Source organism: Wolffia australiana, chromosome 5 (assembly GCF_029677425.1).
Source record: "Wolffia australiana isolate 7733 chromosome 5, ASM2967742v1".
Taxonomy (NCBI): domain Eukaryota; kingdom Viridiplantae; phylum Streptophyta; class Magnoliopsida; order Alismatales; family Araceae; genus Wolffia; species Wolffia australiana.
The window spans coordinates 17,738,654-17,751,563 of record NC_135839.1 but is presented as its reverse complement, the minus strand read 5'-3'; the positions used below and the strand labels follow the sequence as shown (position 1 = coordinate 17,751,563).

The following is a 12,910-nucleotide window of genomic DNA, read 5'->3' as shown; positions in this document are numbered from 1 at the left end:
TTTGTCCTGTCCCGTCCATCGTCCACGTCGCGTACGATCCAGAACTATAGTCCTCAGGCATTGGATGGGATGCACTAAATTTCATTTTATGACTTTGATTAAATTTTAAAACTTCTATGAATACGGAATCTTTTTCAAACTGGCCAGTTTCCACTGGTCACTTTCCAGACGGGACGGTTTTGGGACGACTCTAAAAGGATGTGGGACGGGACGGAACCCTCCCGCGTCCCCGTCCCGGACGATCGTGCACTATACAGTGACACAGTGTCCACTTCGACTTGGGCTTTTTGTACTGAGAAGCGGTCTGGTAATTTTTCGGCCCAATACAGGCCCAATATATGTTGAGCTGTCAAGAGCCAACGGCGGGACCTACACTGGACAACTAAGGCTAAGGCCCACTATAAATATGCTTTCACACTTCTCTAGTTATTGAAATTTTGCGAAATCGAGAGTCAACAGAAATCTTCTGCAAGGGGAACGACTTCTCTCTCGATCGAGGCCGAGGAAGAACAGGAAGAATGAGCGTGATCGATATCCTGACGCGGGTAGATTCGATTTGCAAGAAGTACGACAAGTATGATGTTGAGAGGCATCGGGATCCCAACATCTCTGGCGATGATGCGTTTGCTCGCCTCTTCGCCGACGTCGAAAACGGTATCGAATCCGCTCTCCAGGTAGCAATCCTCCCATTACTTTCTCGAATTCTATCGGACCTCTCGCGTTTTCAATTTTTTGATTCGCTTCAGTCTTCGATTTCTCTCTGCAGAAGGCAGATCAGGCGTCCACGGAGAAGAACAGGGCGACCGTAGTCGCCCTGAATGCTGAGATTCGGCGGACCAAGGCCCGCTTGCTCGAGGAGGTTCCCAAGCTGCAGAAGCTTGCCGTCAAGAAGGTTGTTCTTATTTTAGAAAAAGTGTCTGCCTCTGTCTAGTTTGATTTTCAAATAAATGAATCGAGGCGTCCAATGAGATGGGCTTCCACTTATCCTCTTATATATTTTTATCTATTCGGACGTTAACTTTTGTGCTCTTAAGAGGTCGATCTGTACACTAGTCTTTTCCTAAATGCTATCCTGTGTATAAATTAAAAAATGACGATTCCGATCTAAGAGGCTTTCGAAACTTTCATATTTTTGTCCAACAGAAAAATCGATAACTTCAATGTCTTCCCACAAAAAGTCATAACGTATTTTTCTCATCGTTCTTTTGCCGTTTGCGCGATGAACTAAGTGTTAAAGGTACGGTTCAATTTACATTCTTTTTACTGCTTCGTGGACGCATTTAAAAAAAACTGATTTCATGCTTATTTGGCTGAAGAAGTATTATTATTGTGTGATGTTTTTCCTTCTTGGCACCGTATTCGACTCCAAACATAGGTAGTTTATCATTCATCCTAACTTTGATCAATATTATTTTATCTATAGCTAATTCTGTTGTGTTTGGTCGAATAACTCTTTCTCAAATGGATTAATCGTTCTTAAAGTTATATTTATTTGAAATTATGAATCCTTTCTTTCCAAGACTTTGATAACCTTTTCTTTTCATCCATTACATTTTCTTTGCTTGCCTGCTCCCATTTATGCACGTGTTCTATGGTTTTCTTTGATGCACTTTATTTTTTATTCTCTTGTGTAGATCCTCACGGATAACAATTATACTGTCTGTTTATCTGCTCATTTATGCATAGAAGACAGAGAAACAAATATAAAGTCTGGGTCACCAAAAAAATGATGGCTACGTGCAATTCCTGATACTGTTACAGTTTCTCTATATTTCTTCATTCTACGGAAAACCAGTACCGCAGGTTTCACCGATACTTTTGGTAATAAATTGAATGAATTCACTAAAAATTACCTTCTTCTGTTGGTGCTTGTCAGACGCGAGCACTCTTGTTTTCTCTTTTTAGTCATCTTAGTTGACACAGTTACATCACATATGGTTATGACTCCAACTAATTTAATGATCGTAGGTTACAGGACTTTCAAAAGAAGAGGTTGCTACTCGTAGTGATTTAGTCCTAGCGCTCCCTGAAAGGATTCAATCTATTCCTGATGGTACCACTACTGCTGCAAAGAAAACCAGTTCTACTGTTAGTCGTTTTGGCTTGAGAATCGACTCCACTTCAGGTAACATTTTCTCAAACCAGCCAAGATCTCTTATCTAACGAAAGCCAAAGGGGATGTGTCGTATTCTGCAGTTGGCACTATCCTTTTTATTCTGCTAGTAGAACTTTTCTAACGAACTTATTCAGCACTTTATTTTGGATCTATAATAACTATTAAATTACAGAAACTATGGTTTGGTCGGAGAAATGATATTATTTATTCTCTTGAATTTAAATTTGCTCTTGCATGAGACATTCCTGATGTTCTCGTTTCAAGATTCCCCTTCAAAGAGCCCTTCAAGAATGTCATTGTAGTAAATTTTTACTGGTCTTCTTAAACCATCTGGTACTTGCACGGATGTCATTTGCTTTTCCTGTTGAAAGTGCAACATTAATGGCTCTACTTGGTGGCCCTTGTAAAAATCCCCTATCAACGATCAGGGTTCGGTCCACCAGTTGGTCTAGGCACTGCACAATTTGGTTTAGGGCTTATCAAAGTTTTTCTTCATTCGACATATTTGAGGCAGACTGTGGCGAGTTTTTTCCAAGTCTTCAGGCCTGTTGTGAGATTGAATCCCATGGCTCTAAGAGAAGGAATCAAGGCACTATGATGTGAGAATTGTCTCGCCTGGCGTTTCCAAGTAGAATCTTTTTTAAAAAAAAACTCTATTATATCTTTACACCTGCCCAAATACTGGTCAATTAGAGCGGGCCCCCGCTCTGTATCGTTATTTTCTCTCGTTTCATTTTCTCTCTCGTTCTTCATGTGAGGCCACTGTTGGAAATAGTTGAAGTAACTTAATTTTATTCATTGGAAGTATTCAGATTAAGTTTATTCAGATACTGTTACGAACCTTGATCTAGGTTCGTATCAGAAGGAGTAGAATACGAGGCGAGGTAGGAATTCCCGGGGTGGAGAAGTGAAACGGGAAGGGTAGGAGGGCACCTTCATTTCATACCCATGTGAGTTAATCTGAGTCCCCCCTCTTTCCTCTTCCCCAAGTGTTATTTATGGTGGAGACAGGATGGAGGGGAAAACAGATTTCTAGCAGCCCAATTCATGAAGATGAAACCATCAATCTACTAACTTGAAACAAGTTCAAAATATCCATAAAAAATCATTTTCTCCTTTCATCTCAATCATTTTCATCTTTACATATACTACAAGGTTTCTATCAGTCGTCCTGAACCATTGGTTTCAGTTAAGGTTTTGCATGACTCTGATCGGATCGAATGGTTGGGTTGGGTTGTAAATTGTAATTTTGTGAAAACTTTAGAGAACGCCACACCGGTAACAAGGCTTATGAAGTTTTTAACATTGTCATTTCTTGCTGGTAGGCTTTAGAGACGCATCCTTGAATATTCGTGGGGGTTTTGTTTCGATGCTGTTTTTTGGGTGAAAGATTTCTCTGAATGACATTCTTGTCTCAACTTTCCCATTTTGCTCTAATCTTTTTCAGATGGTAAATTTGAGAGCGAGTACTTCGAGCAAACTGAACAATCTAGCCAATTCAGACAAGAATACGAAATGCGCAAAATGAAACAGGTGATTACTTTTATAATACTTATTTCTATACAAGCATCATAGTTGTTCGACTCAATTTTCACCTGATGAGGTTATTACGGATGACGTTTCTCATTACATATGTTCTCTTCCGACCATGGTTGTGTTGCCAAGTGTTGTCCCGCGTGTTGTGGAATTCTCTAAGCTCAGCTCATTAATTATCGAGATTTGGTTGTCCCTTTCATGGACTTTTTGTCTTATATGTGTACCTGATAGGATCCTAGGGGTAGTTTAGTTATGTTAGCCCACAGGGGTGTTGTAGTCATTTGCTATTATGTATTTCCATTTAAATAGGGATGCCCTCCCTTTAGGAGGGCAGCCAAGAAAGAAGAAGAAGAATGAAGTAGTGCCTTGTCTCCGCCTCTCCACGTCCAGGTCTGGCCTCCCCTATCCCTTCACGATCCCCGTTCCCTGAGATCGTCTCTACCTCACCGCATCTTCAGGCGGCTCGTCCCGGCCGATCCCTACCCCCTCTGCTCGGCCCGCCCTCTACCATTCCCGTTTCACCTCTCTACCCCGGGAACTTCTACCTTACCTCGTCCTCCAACCTCCTGCCGATACGAACCTAGATCAAGGTTTGTATCAGTACCTTAAGGCCAAATATTGTTTAGGTAAATTGTCTACTTTGACTTTTTTAAGTTGCAAGTCGCGAAGTGAATTTGAAATTTCACATTGATGTTTGCATCAAAAAAAACGAAAGGGCGAGTCTATTTGTTTTAGTCGTTTTTTTATCTAAGAGAAAAAATTATTTAGTCGTTTAATGTAGTTTTTCGTGCTAATATGGCTTCAACCTGTCAGTAGTCTTCAAAAAATAAGGTTTTTATTCGATGAGCTGCCGGTTATTATCTTTAACCGTTGTTTTTTATGACTGAACGACATTCTCTCTTAACAGGATCAAGGTCTGGATGTTATTTCAGAAGGACTGGACACACTGAAAAACATGGCTCATGATATGAACGAGGTTATGATTTTAAAAAACATAAAAACTCTTTTTCGAGCGAAACGTTTATAGTCTACACTTTAATTTTTCAGGAGCTGGACAGACAAGTTCCTCTGATGGATGAGATCGAAACCAAGGTTCATTTTCTTCTTCTATCGTTAACCTCTGCATCTTTACACCATTTTTTATGTTGAATGACACATCTTTACACACCATGTTTCATCTGTCAACTTATACCTCGTGATCACGGATGATTGAGATATTTTTCTCTTCAACTACAGGTAGATAAGGCGACTTCCGATCTGAAGAGCACCAACGTAAGGCTGAAAGAGACTGTGACCCAGGTACCAAACCAACCAACCAAATATATACACGAAATTTTAATGATTAAGTTTTTCGATCATCCTTATTTACAATCCAACTCTGTTCCAGATGAGATCCAGTCGCAACTTCTGCATCGACATCATCCTTTTATGTGTTATCCTCGGAATCGCCGCATACCTGTACAAGTAAGCTGTCGATCAACCTTTTTTTATTTCTGCTATTTTTTCTCTATGTTTTATCCATCTTCCACCCACACGTATGATCAATGCGAGAAAATCATGTCATTCTCTGTTGCAGTGTTCTCAAAAAATGATATCTCGACGGGCCTACTCTCAAGAACTGCATCCGATCCATTGTGCGTTCTGAGAACCTTCATTGAAATGATTGTCGTCCCAACTTTGTTTATCATGATGTATGTCTACTTGCCAAAATCACACACTTCTGAACGATCACTATGTGGGTGCTCCGTCCATCGAAGTAAACAACGGGACGGTTTTTCCGTCATCGGACAAAAGTTTTTCCCATTTAAAGCAGTAGACGGTGGACGAGAACGAGCGGACGAAAATATGCGTTCATTTATGAGCCAGAATTTGTTCCGGAATATTCCGCCCTAAAATTTCAAGGTAGATCATAAATTCCCGTTATTTCAGGACATGATTTTTCTTCACTTCTTAATTATCTCTTAGACCAGCTGAAACTTATCAGTCGTTTTTAAATTCTCTTAGAAAACGGTTTGTTTTAGAATATACAAGATTATCCATGAAAGTTCAAACGCCTCCTCTTAATCAACAATCATTGCCAGTGTAGTTCCGGGTAGACGTGGACGATGGACGGGACGAGACGAATTTCGTCCCGTCCGATGTCCGGATTCAGTGTAGGAAGGACTGGATGAATTTTCATCCGACGTACGTCCCAGTCCCGCTCAGTCCTCCCGGGATGAACTGCCCAGTCCCTCATCTCCGACGGAAAAAAACCATTTGATATATTTAATATGTTAATATAGGTTTTTATAACTTTAGGGAAAAATGTAGGAGAGAGAATCCAAATGGACATCTGTACAATTATTTCTGAGTGACGTCAGTTTGATGCAATACATGTCATAGAGCGGGCACATGGCTACATCTCGACCTTCGGTTTTTTCGTCCACATTCGTCCCCCCATCGTCAGAGACCTCCAGACGAACGGTATTTTCGTCTCTACATCTCGGACGATTTTTCTCGAATTTCGTACATACCCTTGGACGGGACGATTTTTCTTCCCAGAGCGACAGAGAAATCACAGACAGTTCAGAGGAGAAACAGAAACTTCCGACTGACGCAACTGGCAATAAATCGCGTTTGACGAAGTTCACGTCAATGCGACAAGACGCCCATTCTTGTCGTTTATCCATCAAAGGCTATATTTTATCAAAATTCATGTACAAAGGTGATGTCGTTAGTAGTTTAATTCTCTTGAATCCTACTGTCACAATTACTCAGGTAACAATGATCCTGAAGCGGAAAACAGATTAAACCTCGGACCCAGGGGCATCGGAATCACGATAAACATGAACAAAACCTTAGTTCACATGCAAGAAGATTAGGCCAAAAATTACAATGTCGCAGCAATGTGCAGAATGTACAGAGACAAGGGGTGAAGGGGGGGGGGGGTTCACCTCAAGAGGTCCGCGACCCAGTCGACGTACACTTCATCGTCGGCATTCTCGTGGGCCCGGGCGGGGGGCTCGAGCCAGGGGTGAAGATGCAGGAGCCGGAGCGAGGCCAGGAGGTCGTCGAGCGGCGCGGGGGAGGGCGGGGGGGGCAGGCGGAGCTGGTCGGCGGTGTGGGCGAAGAAGCAGACGCGGCGGCGGCAGGCGAGGCCGTCCTTGCAGGGCTGGGTGCGGTAGCGGTCGGGGTGGAGCCAGCACTCGAACACGCCGTGGGCGAGCTCGCAGGCGTCGCCCTTGCCGCACCCGCCCTTGCGGAAGTCCGCGCACGGCGCGCCCGCGTAGCCGACCTTGCGCGGGTCGCGGCGCCGCGCCTTCTCGCCCGGGTGCGCGTACGGGCAGTCGGTCCAGTCGTGCGGCCGCGCCCGCCCGCACCGCCGGACTTTGAACTCGTACATGCGGAACTCGTCGCAGGTGTACGCGTCCACCGGCGAATCGACGGCCTCGATCTCCTCCCCTCCTCCGAACTGCCCCCCCCACCGCGGAATCTCCACCGTCGGTCTCTCTCCCACCATCATCTCTCTCGATCTCTTTCTTCCCTTGCAGTGTGCATATTTCTGCCGGGACATACACACACACATATATAGATATATCTCTGTGTCTGCTGTGGTTGGGTTGGGTTAGCTTAACCAGGGTTAGTTTGGCTCTTCTGGTTAAATTTAAAGCGCCTACCGTGGAATCCTGCGCCGCTTGGACGGGCCTGGCGGTACAGATTAGGAAATATCGACGCCTGCGGTTTTCTGGACCCCCCCCACCCCCCCCTCCCACAAAAACCTTCTTCTTTCCGCTGGTTTTCTCTGGAAATCTCCAGAAGCCTTCCCTAATTACCCCCTTAATCTCCTCTTTAGGCCGCCAGCCTTTGCCTTGATACTTTGCTTTGACTGTCGCGATTGATTGCATAGTTTTTGTTGTTGAGAGCAGTGCCGGTTTATGGAGTATGATTCGTGTCATTTATTGGTGGAGGGGCTGCATGCCATTAAAGGCTGCTCTTAAAGCGTCGTATGGTCAATTATGTGGTTCATAAATTGACTACTTTGTAGTACTGTTAGGACCCTTTTTTTTTAGAATTTTCGTTTTTTGAAAATGAAAAAATATGAGTCTCAATTTAATCCAGACAGTGAGAACATGTCTCAATTAGAACTTTTTGATGTGCCTTCAACTTATGATGAGACTGTGTCTCTTTCGCTTATGCTATGGGACCGTTATTGTAGAACATGACGGACAACATTTCAGAATCAAATGAAAGAGGCCATGGTATGTGATGAATCTATTTAACCATTCAAATTCCTTGGATATAAAAGTTGCCATAATTTTCCAACCTTTTACCATAGAGTCTGCAGTGGTAGTCTGCTTGAAACTTTCTCTCAAGAGACTGCACCTCCATTTATTATGAGTTGGAAGCAAGATGTTGATGTGGTATCGTCCAGATCTCATGGAAAACTCAGTAAGTATGACCCCGAAGTAAGAATGCTTCTCAACCTGAAATTAGAAATACATAGTCTTTGTTGTGCACTTAGTAATGCATTTCAAATACTTTCAATATTCATCTCTTGGATTACCTTGTTATTTCCTCATAACACTTGGAGCGTATGACATGTCAGGCCTTGTACATAGGAATGGGTACATGAGGGATCCAATTTTCCATGGCATATGGATTCTTTCCATATTTGCCTTATCTTCAGCAGTTTTTGGTGAATGCTCCATAGCAATCCATAGTAATCCTTGTCTCTTTCCATATTGGCATATGGATTCTTTTCATTAGAATGAGACCTCTTTGGGAGTTCTCGATGCCAAAAAATTTTATGATGGCATGGATGTAAATGGATTGGGATAATAATCATAACCTCTTTGATCTATGTCTACAGATATATTGGCTTCTTTTATGAAATACTTTTATGTATATATTCTTTGACAACCAGGCCTTTACCGAAGAAACAATTCATACATCATTCCCAATGAGCAAAATTTCATCTAGAGAGAGGATTACAAAAGTGATCAAATTCCCGCTGATCCTTTTTTACATACATGGCTCATCTTCATTCTTAGTGAAGTCATAATTAGCGATTGCATCATCTAACCTTGAACTCCAACATCAAAAAGCTTTTTTCAATCCATGAATGGATATTTTCAACTTTCATATTTTTTTGGGAATGATTTTGATGTGTAGCCTTTATATTGTATCATGTAAACTTCTTCCTCAAGGTTTCGATTAAGTAAAGACATACACCATCCATTTGTGAGAATCTCATAATCCTGTTAAGTTTCTACCATGAGAAGAATTTTGATTGAGTTTATCACATAAACTAGCACGAAGGTATTATCATAGCTAATTACTTATATTTAATGATAACCTTTTTCCAACAACATTATCTTGGAAGTGTCCACCTGTCTATCAGCACCAACTTTTTTTAAATATCCACTTACACCAAATACATACTATTTATAGGGCCATATTTGTTTTTTAATGCTCGTAATTTATGAAAAAATATATTTACAAATTTTCTTCCAGATGTGGAAGGATTAAAAGTTGAATCCAACACGAGCTAGTATTGAATACATGATTTTTAACTTTGATTTATATTTATTTAGATTTTAATAATTTGGTTAGAAATTAAATATAAATTTCATGGACGCCTACTAGCAAAATTTAATTCAAAATAATTCTACGAAATACAATTTTATGAGTCCTAAATAACCTAATGTATACAAATTTTATAGAAAAATATGGAGATATTTGGATTTTCTAGTGGAACATATTAATTAATTCTAAGTGAATATATAACCATGAACTTCAGAAGCAACGAGCAAGGGTTGACAGTGGTGGCATGAATGGAATGAGAGGATGAGTTTTACCATCATTATTTGCATTAGAGATTGATGTGGATACGTGCAACGAGTGATGGAACATGGTGAGTGATGTGAATTTTACCATCACTAGTGGGTACAGAAGTGAAGGCTGATACACTCCGATGAGCGGTATAGTTGGTGGTGGCATGTGTGATGGTGAAAACCTAGGCTATTGTGTTGATAACCTAGGAAAAGGAGAAATATCTGAGTTGAAAAGGATAAATATCACACAAACCTCGTTGGCACATGCCCAATAGCTAAAATGGTATTTTTCCTTGCAAATATTGATCCAAGGTAGATTTTGAATTAGCAAATCACTATGTAATCCTTGTTAAAAAGTATATTATTGGTTTCTATGGCCTTGATCTAGATAAAAAATTTGGATTCCTGAAACAGAAGACCTGGAGCATATTAGAAAAAATATCTATAAGATGAACGATCAAATCACTTGGGCATAGATTTGATATGTATTTTCTTGGATCCTCCACTGAGATTACTACATGGGCCTTATGGTCACACGCAAATGGCCTTTTAAACATCAAAATATATACCAAAAGTTAGGGGATTTATAAAAAATGTCCACTTAGTATGAATAGGTACGGCCCTAAAAAAAATTCATCTGGGTCAGAATTGTTCACGGCTCTTTCCCATTGTGTTCCTTCTCCCCAAAGTTCCTCTCCATTCGGGATGCGATCAAGGCACCATCGCAGGTCTGTTCCAGGTCTTCCATTGCAAGAATCCACTTTGTTTTATCTGGATCTAGGCCGTACATCCATAATACAATTTTGATGTCTCACGTCTCAGGACTGCTTACGCAACTACGCAACTACGACGTGAATCAACCTAATTGATAGTTTAGTATAATACCATTCAAGAGTTTTACGGATCAATTCAATTAACACATTTCTCTAAAGAGAACCCAATATCTATCCATAGTTTCTCCACACTAATGGTTATGTGAACGGCGATACCCATCATATGAGCTGTACTAGATAGTGATATTCTATAAGGATACTTTCATGTCATTCTTAAGTATACATCCAGATCGTCCCGGACGAGGACAATGGACGAGACGGGACAAAATTTGTCCCATCTGACGTCCATAATTTCCCCCGAGACGAAGGACGGGACGGTTTTTTGTCCGGTGAGTGGAAAACCGTCCCGTCCCAATTCTCCTGGATGATTTTTCGTCCCGCCCGGACGAAAGTATTACATTTGAATTTCGACTTTGAGAGAATTTCACCGAGTACCTTTCACCGAGCCAGCCCTAGTTTTGTCCTTCGAAAGGTATTCGCCGTCGGGAAGCTCTCTCGTACCCAGTACCTTGCAGAGCCGTCGGGCGGGCGTCGGTTCATTTGTGTGAGAGAGCGGGAGTTGCTTGTGTTGCCTTCTGAAACCCAGTTTTGTCTTCCTCCATCTCTGCGAGTGATTCACCGTTGCAAAGGTGTTCCACCGTCGGCAAGGTATGTTTTCTATCTATCTTTCTTTCTATATATCCATCTCTCTATCTACCTATCTATCTACCTACCTATCTATCTATCTATCGATCTTTCTTTCTTTCTATCTATCTATCTATCTATCGATCTATCCTTCTATCTATCTATTTATCTATCTTTCTGTTGGTCCAACTATCTCACCTTTTACCTATCTAACTCATCGGCGATCAAACCATGTCAAATTCTATCTATCTATCAATCTTTCTATGTAGCTATCTACCTACCTACCTATCTATGTACCTATCTATCGATCTTTCTATCCATCTACCTAGCTATCTAGCTATCTATCTATCGATCTAGCAATCTATCGATCTAGCAATCTATCGATCTTTCTATCTATCGATCTTTCTATCTATCTATCTAGCTATCTAGCTATCTAGCTATCTAGCTATCTAGCTATCTAGCTATCTATCTATCGATCTAGCTATCTATCGATCTTTCTATCTATCGATCTTTCTATCTATCTATCTGTCGATCTTTCTATCTATCTATCTAGCTATCTTTTTTTTTTAACTTTAATTTTCATTGATATGAGCGTGAAAATACATTGTTTTAGGAGATTTGGGGACAACAACAACAAATATAATAAAGATTTTCATGGCTTCTTTGGATTGAAAGTTTTGTCTGTTGTCATTGTGTTGATGACTGTTAAACTTGGCCACTCTGTTTTTTCTGTACTTGGGATGGTTGTGGCTGTCAAGATTTTTCGTAAGATTTTGAGGCTTGTTTCCTTGCTTCGACTTCATCTTTTTCAAGCTTTTTCTTGTTGGAGGACCGGTTCATTGGAGCATGTTGGAAAGTCTTCTTCTGCATGGGCTTCTTTTGTTGGGTGCAAATATTTCTTTGTCTTTGATTGAGTTGAATTGTTTCCTTGTCTGCAAATTCTATCTATCTATCTATCTATCTATCTATCGATCTATCAATCGGTCTTTCTATCTATCTAGCTATCTATCTATCTATCGATCTATCTATCTATCGATCTTCCTATCTGTCTATCTATATGTCTATCTTATCTATCTACGTTTCTATCTGTCTTTATTGTCTACCTATCAATCTGTTTATGTATCTACGTATCAATCTTATCTACCTATCTATCTTATCAATCTATGTATCGACCTATCTATCCTGTCTACCTATCTAGCTACGTTTCTATCTGTCTATCTTGTCTATTTATATGCTTATTTAGCTATCTATCTTTCTAACCTATCTTCCTATCTTCCTATCTTACCTACATATCTATGTTATCAATCTACGTCGCTACCTATCTATCCTCTCTACCTATCTACCTACCTGTTTATCTGTCTATCTATCCACCTTATCTGCCTTTCTATCTAGCTACGTATCTATCTATCTGTCTATCTTGTTTATCTATATATCTATCTTATATACCTATCTACCTGTCTACCTATCTATCTTCCTATGTGTCTATCATATCTACCTATCTAAATTATCTACCGAAGTTTAATTTCGCTGATTTCATGTGTTCTTCAGATAATTTGGACACGTCTTCCTCAGAGCTTCTGTTCTGCAGCTTACTTTGTCGGCAAACCGAACAGGTACGTATATTTCACCTGGTCACGAATTGTGATTACCGGTCTGAGTCCGCATGAATTGTTATATGTCTGTTGATATATTATTAATGCGTCGGTCCGAGTTTTGAGGCTAACATCCACGGTCATCTCCGAATAGTTTTTTCCGCATCTGTAATCCTTATGAATATTGATTGTTGTACACATCTATTAGTTTCCATTTGTTTAAACATACTTCAGTGTCACTTTAGTACCGTGTTCAAATTGCTATGTTTGTGGTTAATATGAACGCATATGTATTGTGATTAATTCTGCTATAGATATGGAGTCCACATCCGCTACCACTCCCAAGTCAACAGCTAGGGCTACGCCGTCAGTGTCTGCGGAGTGCTACACGGTAGA

At 40.6% G+C, this 12,910-nt stretch overlaps 2 protein-coding genes across 2 annotated transcripts; one reads left to right on the top strand and one right to left on the bottom strand.

Annotated features, from left to right (window-relative positions):
* Positions 1-452: 452 nt before the first annotated feature.
* LOC144703622 (syntaxin-71-like) lies at positions 453-5,461 on the top strand. Its single transcript, XM_078575833.1, has 9 exons — positions 453-674; positions 767-892; positions 1,969-2,125; positions 3,564-3,649; positions 4,560-4,628; positions 4,700-4,744; positions 4,889-4,951; positions 5,040-5,116; positions 5,229-5,461. Exons 1-9 carry the CDS (start codon positions 519-521, stop codon positions 5,242-5,244), a joined length of 795 nt encoding a protein of 264 aa, XP_078431959.1. The 5' UTR covers positions 453-518; the 3' UTR covers positions 5,245-5,461.
* A 1,011-nt stretch (positions 5,462-6,472) lies between these two features.
* Positions 6,473-7,178, bottom strand: LOC144703061 (zinc finger CCCH domain-containing protein 2-like). The gene has a single exon (XM_078575145.1). The coding sequence runs from the start codon at positions 7,152-7,154 to the stop codon at positions 6,582-6,584; it is 573 nt and encodes a 190-aa protein (XP_078431271.1). The 5' UTR covers positions 7,155-7,178; the 3' UTR covers positions 6,473-6,581.
* Between the last annotated feature and the right edge of the window lie 5,732 nt (positions 7,179-12,910).

Bases quoted from the DNA above. Each gene is read 5' to 3' on its own strand.
- LOC144703622 (XM_078575833.1), top strand. From the start codon at position 519: ATGAGCGTGATCGATATCCTGACGCGGGTAGATTCGATTTGCAAGAAG. The intron at 675-766 runs GTAGCAATCCTC...TTCTCTCTGCAG, and splicing joins GTATCGAATCCGCTCTCCAG to AAGGCAGATCAGGCGTCCAC. The intron at 893-1,968 runs GTTGTTCTTATT...TAATGATCGTAG, and splicing joins AGAAGCTTGCCGTCAAGAAG to GTTACAGGACTTTCAAAAGA.
- LOC144703061 (XM_078575145.1), bottom strand. From the start codon at position 7,154: ATGATGGTGGGAGAGAGACCGACGGTGGAGATTCCGCGGTGGGGGGGG.